At 43.0% G+C, this 14,162-nt stretch overlaps 1 protein-coding gene across 1 annotated transcript in view; it reads left to right on the plus strand.

The window, feature by feature from the left end:
* Window positions 1-14,162, plus strand: part of LOC122998145 (connector enhancer of kinase suppressor of ras 3-like) — a 49,780-nt gene that overhangs the window by 4,166 nt on the left and 31,452 nt on the right. Inside the window, exon 2 of the mRNA XM_044374813.1 lies at window positions 12,685-12,848. Coding sequence (XP_044230748.1) covers window positions 12,685-12,848 — 164 coding nt within the window. The remainder of the gene's footprint in view (window positions 1-12,684; window positions 12,849-14,162) is intronic.

Here is a 14,162-nt window from a genome sequence, read left to right on the forward strand (position 1 = left end):
CTGTCTTTTGTCATTTACCAGTTTCTAGTCATCCAGCCATTCAGCTTTTATAATCAACCCATTGTGTTCCATTGATGGGCGGATAACCATGTTACTTTTCCATAGAAAAAGGCCTTTAGAGTTCAGGGGAAGTGCTGTAAGAGGATTCCCCCTGGGGAGAGGCGACTCAAAGGGATTGCCTTGGTTTTGTCCCTGTCGGCCCTGCAGCGGCCTGCTTCTCACACGGCCTGCTGTCCCAGCCTTATAGCCTCAGGAGCTCCACCATATGGGGACTTGTAGAGAAATCATCAATAGTTAATGTCATAATTATGATCTAGAGTTCAAGAGACAAAGACGAAACAACAGTCATTGTGTTTTAATCAAAGTAAGGGTTTTCACACATTGGTTAAAAGTTGCTATTGTATTAGGGCTGAGCAATATGGACAAAATCAAATATTACAATATTTTTGACCAAATACCTCTATCGAATATTGTCGAGATGACTATTGATCCTTTCACAAAATATTTCCACAATGAGACTTTTGATAAATAATACCAGTAATGTAGATGTAATGACTAAGTGGGTAAAGCCAAATAATAGAACAACTAGAGCAGTCTGGTAAATTCAGAACATGACATCACTGTAGTGTAATGCAGCCTTTAAAACCAGGAAAAGACAACACTTATGCCATATCACAATATTACAATATCCAAAATCTAAGACGATATGTAGTCTCATATCACAATATTGATATATTGCCCAGCCCTAGTTTCTATCCATTCGAGCTTAAACACAGTGTCAGTTGATCTCAGTTGGGTGTTTGGTGTGTTTGAACACTATATATACTGCATTGATCCTTCATGTGTACAACTCTTTACAGGGTTGATGATTTTTATCAGTTAAGCAAAATCAGTTTGCATTTGCATGTGTATCCAACAGATCTTCTCACAGCGCCAGGAGAGGAGACCAAGTGTCACCACGTATCCCTGCCAACCCGCGTTAGACCAGTTTGCTTTTCATTCAAATCTGAAATGTACATTGCAAATCTCCCAGATGATCTCTGCTTAGTAGGTCCTGCAAGCTATTTGGCCCCGGTCTGCCCTAAGAGCATTGGCATGTGAAGTGCCGTGCTTAAGCCACAGGAATAAAAGCTCCAACCTTAGGTGGCACAGCGGGTGCAAGTGCAAATACGGGTCACATGCTGACTGACCTCTCGTGCAGGGAAGTCAAGTATGTGTGCCTGCCTACACTGGTTTATGTGTTTGCGTGTCATGAATGTGCCCAAATGCTCACTCTCACTGTCATGCGATTTGAAGTTTTTTCAATATATTAAAATCTCAAATTGCTGCCACACAGATCTATGCTTGTATGGCCACTCAAATCGCGTGCAGAGAAGGAAAAAGGAAGTGTAAGGCTGTGTTGGTATTGTTATCAAAGCCCTGTTAATGCAGTTACGCTCAAATAACCACAGAACATGAGAGGAATGCAGTCGACTGCTGTTTTTTTTTCCTCTACCAAACTAACAGCTCTGCGAATGAGCAGTCAAAACAGGTCACACATGTCCTTTGTTGCATTTGGGGCCACCAGTTGCTTTTAACGGATTTAAAATTCTGAACCCAGTCAAGTTTTGTAGCCCTCCTCACTGACCAAATACACACAAAGCTCTTTCCTCCTGCCACCAGCTTACAGTGTAATGGAGTTTAATGTCATTATGATTATGAAGTGATCTGTAGTTTTATGAACTGTTACCCACATTTGGGTTTAGCAAGGCACTTGGGTGAATGCCAGATCGGAGCTTGTTTAGAACATGTCCAGACGAGTCCATATTTTCACAGTCCTTCAAACAGACTGACTGAATTCCTGTCAAGCTGTTCACACAGTTTAAAAATTGTTGTCCTCGTAGGACATACGATCTTATGATTAAACTTCAAGATAATTTACCGGGTTACATTTTGCAGTCCATTCTGTTTGTTTGCATAATAACATGCTGGGATAAAATTAGATTACATGCAGGCTGTTATTGTTTGAAGGTCTCTCACTTTCCTGTGACGTGTCTTTGAGTCTGTTTTGTTGACTGGTTACATTAGATCGTGCTGATTGATAAGGCAGCTGTAATGGGCCAGTCTGTGTTTTCACAACATAGACGGTGCATTGATGAGCCCCCAGGCCCGCTATCAGCATGGCTCCATGTACCCTGAATGGATGGATGGATTTACGTGTTTGTTTTAACCAGGAAACTATAAAACACCTGGGAGATGAAAGGGAAGCCCCATGCTGTGCTGTATCTGTGCTTGATCTGATATATTATGATTGCATGTGCGGTTTCCCCATGCAGGTCTACAGTATACAAAGGTGCATATTACTCTATTATGGAAAGGTCATAAAGCTGTTAAGGTGATACAGCTGTGTCAAACTTCTGTTTTCATTTTGTTATGGTTATAAGTCACCGAGGGAATGCACAGAAAATTCCACAAGCGCCGAGCAGTGAAGTCATACTCTACCTCTGTGGAAGTTTGTCCCTTTTGGACTTTCCCATCACAAGTCCCTAACTTCAAGAAAAACAACTATTTGTAGCTTATTTCCTCATACTCTCCCAACAGTCAAAGCATCAAGTACATGAGTAACTCATTAGAATACAGGTCAGCTGTAATCCTAACCTTTTGTCTTATTGGAATTTGTTATGAAACCTTTTAACCTACTGAACTTAAAATCTTCTCCTGCATATGTTTCCGCTAGAGGCTGGAGCTCACCAAATTTAATCTCATATCACAGCTAATCTTGAGTTAAGGTTGAAAACACCAGCACATTTCAAACAAAACAATCTTTGTTCCCTTGATCCCAACTCAATAGGTTATACAAAGGACATTAGAACAAAATGTGGGTTTTGAATTTGTTTGAACAGGGAGTGGTGACTCCTCTTTGTTTCTCCTGATCCAGAATATTCTCAATCAGGGGAGATTCTTTTTTTATCCTCTCTTTTGTTTCCATCGGTGCAGACACCCGGGAAAACCCACTCACCTGCCTTTCAGTTCTGTTTGTTTGGAACAACACATTTATCATTTATAGGAACATGACTGTCCCTTTCTTAATCTGTCATGATTGCAAGGGAGACCCACAACAGGTGCTGTCAGGAGTACAAACAAACCTCCACCTGGGAAAGGGAGGAGTGCTTTTGTGGAGAAAGAGATTAGTTTGTGTGTGTGTGTGTGTGTGTGGTCTGTTTTTCCACCAATGAGTTAGAGCATTAAAGCAAAACTTGGCGACACATCTTGATATGTCAAAGCCAGAAAGTCAGTAAAGTAACCACAGCACAATATGGAGCGTGTGTGTGTGTGCCTACAGTATGTGTGTGTGTGTGTGTGTGGCTGCGTCATAGGTGCCCAGTTCTGGCCTGGGGGTGACTGTCACTGTCACTCCCCACTACTTTTCATTGAAGATGACTCACCCTCCCCCACACACACCCCTCACAGCAGGGAGAACAGGATCAGCTGCCCACGGCCTGTAGGCTGCGTAGTGATGTCTTACGTTGCATAATTCATTCAAGTGTTCATTAGATTTGTTCCTCTCTGCCATGATAAGAGAACTGAGTGATTAAGAATTGGGGAAAGCCGGTGTCTTACTGATTGGTGGGTTTCTTTTTTCTTCTGTTTTTTATGGTGTGTGTGTGTGTGTGTGTTTTTCTGTTTTATTGGTCCTCTACTGAAAGGATGGATAGACTAATGATGTTCTCAATCTTTTTGACCCCTCGCCTCCTCCCGTGACCTGGACACAAGCCAACAATAAAACCCTGGATCGTGGACTCTATCTCTCACACACACCTCTCCTCTCCCCTCCTTCTACTTCAGCCCCCTCCAACTTGACTGAACCTCCTTTCCCCCACCGTCTACTCAACCTCTACCCAACCTCTTCCCACTTCCCCTATCGCTATAGTAACCTTAATTTTATTTACAGCTCCAGCCAGAGCTTCAGCTTTTTGTTGGCAGCCATTGTGACTGAGGGGGTGACCACCAGGAGCACTTTGCACACAGCAAAGTGTTCCTGCCGGGTTCAGCAGGGGTAGAAGGCAGACAGTAAGCTCAGAGTTGCATGTGGACAGGCCAGGCTGAGAAATGTCCCCTTTCCACCAACTGGAACGTAGTGCTGGTGCTGGACTGGTGCTGGTGCCGGTTCACAATTGGTTCAACGAGCGAGAGAGCCAAATTGTTACATAACTGTACACGCCTCCGGTTTCCTAGCAATTAAATGAACAATTAAGTATGCCATCACCAGCAGACTGATCACACTGAAGTATACTCAAGCAAGACATGAGTGTATCACATGACTGACGGCTGTCTCACCTGGTGTTACGCCGTATTTGGTGACTCATCAGATTCTGTGACCTGCAGTGTTAGAAGTTCATATCCTTCACATCAGTAAAAGTACCCATCAATACCACAATATAAAAATACTTCATTACAAGTAAGTTTTTGAAATTGGTCCAGTATTGAGCTAGAGCGCTTCGGCTGGCAGCCGCAAAATGGACTGCAGTGTAATCCTTTAGGGCAATAGCGCACTGTCAATGTATGTCCACTAAAAGTGCTTGTTTCTGCCACTGACAGGCTCAGATTGCTATTATAATTGTCTGACAAAATTATGGAAGGGACCATACAGAGAAATAAAATGTTTTTCTCTTTACCTTTTGCTTGATCTGGTCTGTTTGTTATTGTGTCTAACCAAGCCTCGCTCAAGGAGAAGTCTTGTTCTGAAACCTTGTGCGATTTGAGTTGTTATCGAAATCTGCTAAATATTCAACCATGACAGAGTTGGAGAGAGGAGTGCCAGGAGGAGTTTTTTGTGTTGTAGTACAGAAAGCCTAGCTTTTTCAAAGTCATGGCTGAATATTTAGTTGATTAGCTGATTTCGAAACAACTCAACTCTCGCAAGATTTGCACTTTTAGTGGACGTACATTGACGGGATGCAATTGCCCTGTCGTATTACATTGTAGCCTGTTTTGCGGAAGCTGGCTGCAGCTCTCTTGCTCAATGCTAGACCAATTTCAAAAAGTTTCCCCATTAGTCACTCAGACATAAAAAGATGGGAAAATAGGTTTCAGGTTGAAAAATATTGAACTTTTCCCTTTTAAGTAAAGAATCTGAGTACTTTTTCCAACACTGCAGGTCACAGAATCTGATGAGTCACCAAATACGGTGTAACACCGGCCAGCAGCCTCTTCACATCTCCGAAAAACGTTGAAGCAAAATTCCAAACAGATGTTAGTTGGATATACTGACCACATATTGGGACTCTTATGTGGTTACTTTCTCACCTGAAAAAATATTAAAATTTAATAAAGTGACATATTAACAGCTTAACTCTCTCTATATGGCTCTGGCCTGGCTCAAAATCTCCACCACTGCGCAGTCTGAAGAGACGCAATGCATTTTGGTTTTGGTTGGTCACAATAATCCTAGCTCCAGCCCCTGACGTCAGCGGTTCTTTTTTCTATACCAGCAAAATGTTGGTGCCTCTCTGGAACCAGTTTTCCTGGTCGAGAGCCAGTTCTTTGGCTGTCGAAATGCGAAGAACTGGTTCAAGATTAGGCACCGGCTCCGAACCAGCCCTCGGACTGCCTTGGTTGAAAAGGGGTAGAAGAAGAGATCTCTTCTATGCCAGGGTCAGAGATGGACCCGCTGTCGGTTTTGATAAAGTAAATCCTTTGCCTGGTTTGGCAAGTGAATCTTTCCTTCTAACAAGATCCAAGGGAGATTTGCCCTCTAGAAGACTTATGGCAATTAGCAGGTTCTTATCTATCCAACGATGCTTATGAGGATCCACATTAGACACGTAGCACATAGCAACCTCACAAGTGACAGGAGCGACATGAAGCTATCTTTAGTTTTAATTAAAGGCTCGTTGCTGTCCGTCGTATCAGTCTGTTTCATAAAAGCCCAGTAAAATAAGCATTCACATGCAACATAATAGCACAATGGATGCAATGTTGAGTTCAGCTCTGCTAGAAAATATGCCCACATGCAGTGTTATTATGACTGCTGCTACACTATTCCCATGGCAAACTAAATGAGTGGGGCACCCCCCACCCCTCCGAAACCTTGTTCATCTTTATTGTGGTTTACATAGGCAGCTATTATGGTGCTAGTAAATTGGCCTGTAATCAGTATGCAGGGCCACCCTGATCATACGGTATACAGTATATGTGAGGGGACAAAACCACCGAACTGAGCTCCATGTTTTCTACGACCAGTTTGTGACTCAGTGGCTATGACTTTGACTCTGTCTCTTAGCAAAGAATGACAGTCTTTAATTATAGTTTTGTTTCAGGGAAATGATATGTAGGTAGTTGAAAAAGTGAGTGTTTTAGAAGTCCCGTTGACACACAAACAGCACTGTCTATTATGAAACATTTCATCTTCACTAGTGATTCTCAGGCCCTGTGGTGTGACTGCCCTTATTGCTTTTTAATTCGACACTTGTTGTGATTAAAACTGGAAAACATTTGACCATTCCCAAATTCCAGAAATGACAGTCCATTGTATTGTGCACTTTCAAGAAACAAAGACTGTGACTATCTTGGGATACTTGTCAACAGGCAGAACCACAACAATATGAATGTTGGAGGGGCCAGGAAAGACGAAAGATTGCGCTGGGTGGAGAAGCAGGAACAGGACTGAGAGGAGGAGGTGGGGTGTTGGAGACATTTTTGAGGTCTTTGTTGCTTTCTTTAGTGGGTGTTTATGCTAGTGGTAACGAGCTGCAGCGTGGCTGGGCGGCCGACTGGCTGGAGAGTGATGGGTGTTTATGTTGGCCTGAGAGGTTATTGCTCGAACTTCTGCTCCCGTCCCTGTCAAACACTCAAGGACTGGCTACAATTGCGTTAATAGCGCTACACTAAGCGCTGTTAATGGCAACAGTGTACATTTTGACATAATGTCGAATAATGTAATGACTCACCTTAATGATCACACCTGTGCTTTCCTTACTATGACTCATTAACAGATATCTCATGAAAAGGGTCTATTGAAAGCACTGAAAATAAAAAAACAATCAGATAGGTGAACATGTTTGCATGAGTCAGTATCCTGGATAACACCAGAAATAAGTATCCAGGTTTCCCACCATTCATTTATGAGCTCTCTTATATAAATGTGCTGCTCTCTCAAACTACTTTAGAATCCTCAGTATTTAGTGAATGTAGGTGTGCAAGGAACTAGTCCATGTGGAAGAATTGCGTGTTAAACTGAACATTTGTTAACAATGGTATTAAGATTATAGGCTGCATGTGTGGTGTTGAGAAATTGCTCGTGAAGGAAGTCTGACAAGAGAAAACTAAAGTATGTTTCAGGATTAAACTCAGTGACCCAGTCAACCAGTTTTACAGTTTTTTTTTTTTTTTCCACACCCCTAACTTAAGCAACAGTTGTTATGGATTCTGCAGGTTTGGAAAATCACTGACAAATATGCCTGCAGCAATCTGCTTTATCTCTCTTTTTTTTTTTGTAGAGTGTTCCTCCTTCTTGCACCATCTTGTTTTTCCTCAATCCTCTGATCTGCTCATGACCAGAAGTCATCATGTATCAGGTCATGCGACAGCTAAAATACCCCTCCTGACCTCCTGTGCTCCTCCGCTCTGACCTGCGTCGCCTCCAGACGTCACCTCTCGCCTCACTCCGATCAATATTAACCAAGTCATCCACCCCCCCCCCCCTCAAAAAACCTCAAACTGACAAAGAACTGGCAATGTAACTGAGGCTGCGTTGCTGTAAGAGGTGTGGATTAACTGAACCAAGGGGCCGGGCACTCATACTAGCTGATGTGCTTCAACCATGACAAGCCCGTGAACTATGACCCCCACTTCTCTCATCAGTCATCATCCATCACCCTGTAAGAGACAGAGCCGCTTTTGTCTGCCTGTGTGAGGGGCTAGCCTCAGCTGCTTTTTCTCACTTAGGAAGCCCACTCTGGACATGTCACTGCCATTTTGTAGTCGTCTGTGTTTAAGATTAGGGTACATGAAGTGAAACACTCCATGTTAACTGGAGGAAGCATTGATAAGATTAAAACATGGGTTGCGCAGGGTCATAGCTAGTTAAGCAGCGAGAGAGCGATAGAACAAGAAAATGCTGCCTTTGTGTCTTAATCACTGTAAAACAGTTCAAGAAGTCACAATCTTATAGTTAGTGGCACCATAACCTACATTTTTTCTCCCTTTGTATCAATTAAAAAACCCACCTGATTTCAAAAATAACCTGAATTGAATTATGACGTTGATGTAGACACAATGGGGAGATGTAGAGGACCATTGTGTAACTCCTATCCCCAGTTTCCCATTGGAAGGGCCAGCCCCGTGTGTGTGTACAGGCTTTGTTGTTTTCCTGTGAAGTCATGCATTAGAGGATAGCTTTGCAGTCGCAGAGAGGAGCTTTTTCTTTCTTTCTAATTACAGCACGGCCTGGTCCAGCCAGAGACCATTGTGCCAGAGAGCTGTGAATTCCCACAATGGAGCTGCTCAGCGGAGAACAATGAGTCAAATTCCTGACCGTTCCCCGCAGGTTCAGAGGCCGTGCTGACAAATACAGACAGCAGAGTTACAGTGGCTTTGCTATTCTACACCCAGTAGCTTTCCCACTGGCCACCCCAGTGGGGATATTTGGTGTGTGCAAGTTTGTGTGTGTCCTGGTTTGTGTCTGTGTGTGTGTGTGTGTGTTACAGAGTGGCTACACCTCCCAGTGGGAGCAAAGGGAGGGGTTGAGAGATGGGGGGGGGGGGGGTGAGGAGGAGGGAGCTTATTTAGTTCATTCTGTAGGAGGTGAAAGACTGTTCACTCTTTTCTAGTAACTTCTGTAATCAAACCCCTGAGAACTAAACGTTGGCAAACCAGAAGCTGCACTGAAAGCATTGTTGATCAAAACTGATCAACAATTTCCTGATGACAGAGCACTGAACTTGTATAAGATGTCGTGTGCAAACCTATTAGCTGTTCTTTAATGTGTTTTTTTTTTTTTCAATCACACACATACACAATGGGCCCTGTGCTATCATGTACTTGGCCACTTAAAACCCAATCTGCTGTTTTTTGTGCCTCTGTGTGGATGGGAAACATTGAGATTATGACAAGAATAGCACAGCCATTTGCAAGAGGAAGGGTTCTGTTGTTTACATTGCCAGAAATGTGTGCTTACACAGCCTTTAAGTAGGCTGCAGAGCTCTACGGCCTCCTAAAGGGTCCAATTCCACTTGTGCTGTCCAGACTGGAGTATCTGGGTTTCTTGCTTTCCCAGCTGTCCAGAAATATGCCTGTGTGTGTGTGTGTGTGTGTGTGTGTGTGTGTGTGTGTGTGTGTGTGTGTGTGCGCGCAAGTGTATATGCATACACTGAAACTGTTGTGTTGATAACCTGTTGTACACATAATCATTGTTTACTGAATGGAAGATGGTGGGTGGTAAGAAAGACCCCACAGTGAACAGTAAGTGCCATACACAGACACACTGGCATTTGCCAATCACCTTCCTGTACTGTTTGTTTATTGATCAATTTCTATTTCATCCATTTTACAGCAGTTTGTCTCACTTACAATATTATTCTGTCACTCTGTTCTTTATAGATTTTTTATGTAGTGAGATTGAATTTCATTGTTGACTACTGTTTTTAGGATTTAGGAAAAACTTGTCTATGGATTTCACTGAAATTTGGCAGAAGATTTGAGGAGCAATAAATGTTTATCCAACTGATCGGCAATGCAATTGCATTTGACATTGGTGCTGTGTGTCTTTGCCTGTGCTATAGGCTACACTTGCACCCTCTTGCTTTGGTTTGAGGACATTTGCCAAGTGGTTCACAGAGGCCATAAAACTCCTCCAAAGCGTTTCATCCTGCGCAGGCTTTTGAAAAAGCATTCACACAGTCCTCCCTGCTGCCTCCCCCTTCACCCAATTCACAATAAGGTGACACTCTATCTCCTTTACTGGTTTCTCTAGCCTTAATGAAAATTGATAGTCTCGCACACAGACACACACCCTAGCAGCCATTGATCGAGGCCAAATAAATGTTTTATAAGCCCCACTGTAAGGACACCCCTCTTTTATTCAGAAGGTGTCAATGGTTGTGTCCAGAGGGACAGATTGCTGTGGTACGTTCCTGTGTGTGCCCCTCCATTCAGTGGGAGAGTAATGCAGTTTCTCTGTGACGCACATTTACCCCAGTTCTCCACCAATGGTACCATTAAAGTCTCTGACGTATGTAAGTACACTCAAAATCGTACCCAATTCAAAGCTGATGCAAATCAGTTTGGACCTCTAGTGACCTGGAATTTCTCAACTGTCTGAAGTCTGAACTCCAAAGTCAGTGAAAGGATATGTGGGGAGATCACACTTGCCGATGAATGAAAGAAAGGCAAAACAACCCAGAGGAGAGGATAGACCCCTTATTCATTCCTTCAACTATTTATTTCCAGACTGTTTTCCCGTATCTAGTCTGTCTGTGTGATCTTAGTGTGGTTTTAGGGCAACAGAGCTAAGAAAACACACAACGTAAGCCTTAGCAAGTCTTATTTGTAAGCTGAACCACAACTTTCCCTTGTGCCCTTTTTATTCTTCTGATTGGTGTGGAGATTTCGCACAAAGCATGGCACCATTCCACAGGAAATGCCTTTTTAACACTGCAGGATGGAGAAACTTTGCACCCTCTGGATCCGAGTCTTTGTTTTAATCTAATCGCATTAAGTGACCGGCCCAGAGTTTGTGTTTGGCTTGCGTTTGTCTTGTTGCGGGCTCAAGCTGGTGCTCAGTCCCTCTCAGTCTTCACAATGTGAAGTTGAATTCCTCGCAGAATGCCGGCTAGTCAGGGGTTAAGCTTAAAATTCTCTGAAGCCGTGCTCAGGAATTAACATGCCAAGGAATGAGAAACATCTAATGAGCCTAAGTGGACTTGACTTGTGTGGAGGCTAATGGTTAACAAGTCATGATGGATTTTCTCTTTGATTTTGTGGAGATGACTTGAGCTATTGCAGACATTTTCTCACAGATTGAAAATGCTGTGAACTTTGATGCCATAATGGAATTTTAATGGCCTTGAAGGGAGTCCTACAGCTACACAATGAGTGTATTCTCACGTGTAGCGTTATTGTGAAGAGAGTTTCTACATTAGATGTACTGCAGCGGGCTGTAATATCAGACAAAACCAGTAACGTGACTTTTGTACTTTGTTAGCACTGTCTATTCATCCTGTGTAATATTTCAGCCTGATCCACCAAAACAAAGTGCTAAAACCTCTACTTTTATCACGCAGTAAGTTAACATTACAGGTAAACAGAATTTACTTCTGTGTATAAAGTGTTTCTGCAGCTGCTTCATAGTAAAATCCTGTCCATTTGTTGGGAGTCAGATGAAGGCAAGGACTCACTGCTGGAATGTTTTTACTGTGAAGCAGCTGCATCTATGTGCACATAATTGTTTTGGCCAGCCTTGAATGCTAACTTCTTAACCTTTATTTGTATATTTATTATATATTTTATATATTTTTGTCAGTTCAGGTTTCATTCTTCTAACATGTTGCACACACACATAGACATAGTATCTTAGTATCTTCTTCTTTCCCTTACGCTTACTGCCTGCAATACATGCACAGGCAGTGTCACATAGGCACGAAGGTATGAGGTGCCATTCACAAAAATGACTCAGTGACCACCAAACACACCCAGTGGGTCTTCACTCATAACTGCATGCTCTACATTTTATATAGATGCAGTTATCCACTGTTAAGTTACACGCTCCTAAAAAAAGTCTAGCTTTTTTTTTTGCAACTTGAATGTCAAACTGAAAACGGATCTGCCAAATCTTGTCTCGTGGCTCATGCTGAAGGATTTTATTTGTGTAAGTGTGTGTGTTTGTGGTACGGTTCGAGTGAGTTAGGGTGTCTTGCAGCTGACAGGTTTTTCAGAAAAACAGGGCGCAGGGCCATGTATCTGCAGCTGCCCCCTCTCTGTACGCTCTTTGATGGAAAGAAAGATGGCGTTTACTTACCCACAGCTAGCTAGACACACACACACACACACACACACAAACACACACACACAAAGTCCACTGAGGGACACATTGCGTGCATAGGGAGGGTATGTTTGTGAGTTTGTTTATTGCAATATACTCTATATAAGTCATTCTACACTATCAGAAAAGGTGGTTGCAGTGTTCAGAGCACATTTTCATGTTCGTTACATCCTTGTATGTAGAGGTGTTGGCAGTGTAACGGTCCAACTCATTTGTTGTCAGAGCTCCAAATAGTAGCAAGCGGACACCCCTGACACTAGCACGTTTATTTCAAACGTCCACACCCTGATGACACACATGCACACACACATGCAAAAGCACACAAATATAGCCATCCATTGTTTAACCAGCCTAACAGACTTTAAAGGTTTCAACCGTTACTCTGTTTATGGTGGTTTTTATCTAGCAAAGATAGTTGTCCCACCTGTTCCTTATCTGCACACATGCACACACATTCATATTATTTGGAAACAGACAGTACAAATAAAACTGACAGATACAGTAGTTCAGCCCTGGGTAGCACTGTTTTTGTTTTTTACTGTGGCAAAGCGATCTTGCAAATGACATTTGTCATGAACTTTGATAAAGAAACACTGTTAGCACCGTTATTTTAATGTTTGTCTAATGAGTCCCACTATTTGCCCCTCTTTCTCATGTGCATACAGGTTTGGATGACAGCCTACAGCAGTACGTGAGCAACTTTGAGCGGGAAAAGATCAGCGGGGAACAGCTACTGAAGATCACGCATCAAGACCTGGAGGAGCTCGGCGTGGCCAGGATCGGACACCAGGAGCTGGTCCTGGAGGCTGTAGATCTGCTCTGCGCTCTGGTCAGTAGATCTCCATTGTTGAGTGTGTGCATGGCTGACTGCATGTGTATCAGCAGGGGATATTACATACTTACAGGACCCGATCGTATCTTTAGGTAACAATTTGTAACAATGCATGAGCCTCTCTTTTAGTCATTGACCCTCCCCCGCTCTGGCTCAGTAGTTTCTGGTCCGGCAGCTAAAGGAACCAGCGATGCAGAAAGGCTCATGATTTCCCACAAAGCTCAGCGGGGTGTAGAGGCAACACAACACATGAAGCAGCCCGAGGACACTGGGGTACAGTAGCGTCGATGGGGTCAGACAGGCCCGCGGCTTGATTTGGCAGTTTGAAACTGTGGGAGATTATCAGAGGCAGTTAATGGTAGCTATCATGTAGATACGAGTGACAGTTTGATCTGTTTGATAGATAAAATGAGAGGTCTTTCTCTCTGCCCTCTCTCCCCTCTCTCCCTTCAATGTTTAAGTCTGATTCACACCCAAAATACATACATACATGCTTTGTTTTTTTTGCGTCTATTCTCTCAGATAAACTGACAGAAATATTAAGCAAGTCATCTGTTTTATTCTCACCTGAGCTGCCTCTCTTGGTTCAAATAAAAATCACCTCTTTTGCTCTTATTAATCACCGTGGGAGTGCACCAGCTGACCCGATGTCCATCATCACAGGTCCTAGAAGAACTGCCAACAAAAATTTCTTTGCCTTCAACTAGCGAGCATGAAAACAGCGATGAAAACTGTCCGTGTTCCAACTGAAAGAGAAACAGGTTTTCCAGCAGATGGGATCGATTTGGAGTTTTATCACTTCCTGTGCCATAAAAGTCCCAGATTGTGGTCCCTGCGTTTTGATCAGTGTCAGCATTTCTCTCTTTATGTTCTCTTAAAGTTCTTTACATTCAGCGTTTGGGGCATGGTTATTTTTACCCTTAAGAAACTTAGCTGTGCAGTCTTTTCTCTACTGCGTAAGGCTGTATCTTGTATTGATGCTGATCTGAAAGCTGTAGGTCAAACAGGTTTGATGCAACATATTTTGGTTCAAAAAGATGTGATGTCTGTCAGCGTCCTTCCACCTCGGCACACTAAAGCTATGGATGAGTTTGCTAGGATCCTGTGGGAAGCACCGTGTGGTTGGCAACCAAGTCTCATCCGTCTCATGATGATTTCTTGGCTCCTTTTGTGTGAGCTTGGGTCACAATCATTGAGCTTTATAGGCTGCATGACAGCTACTGGTTGTAACCATGAACCCTGTGCCGAACAATTTCTTTTGATGACAGCTTTGTACAAGTTTAGTTGGGACTTGATTCATATCTCCACTTT

Source organism: Thunnus albacares, chromosome 15 (assembly GCF_914725855.1).
Source record: "Thunnus albacares chromosome 15, fThuAlb1.1, whole genome shotgun sequence".
NCBI lineage: Eukaryota > Metazoa > Chordata > Actinopteri > Scombriformes > Scombridae > Thunnus > Thunnus albacares.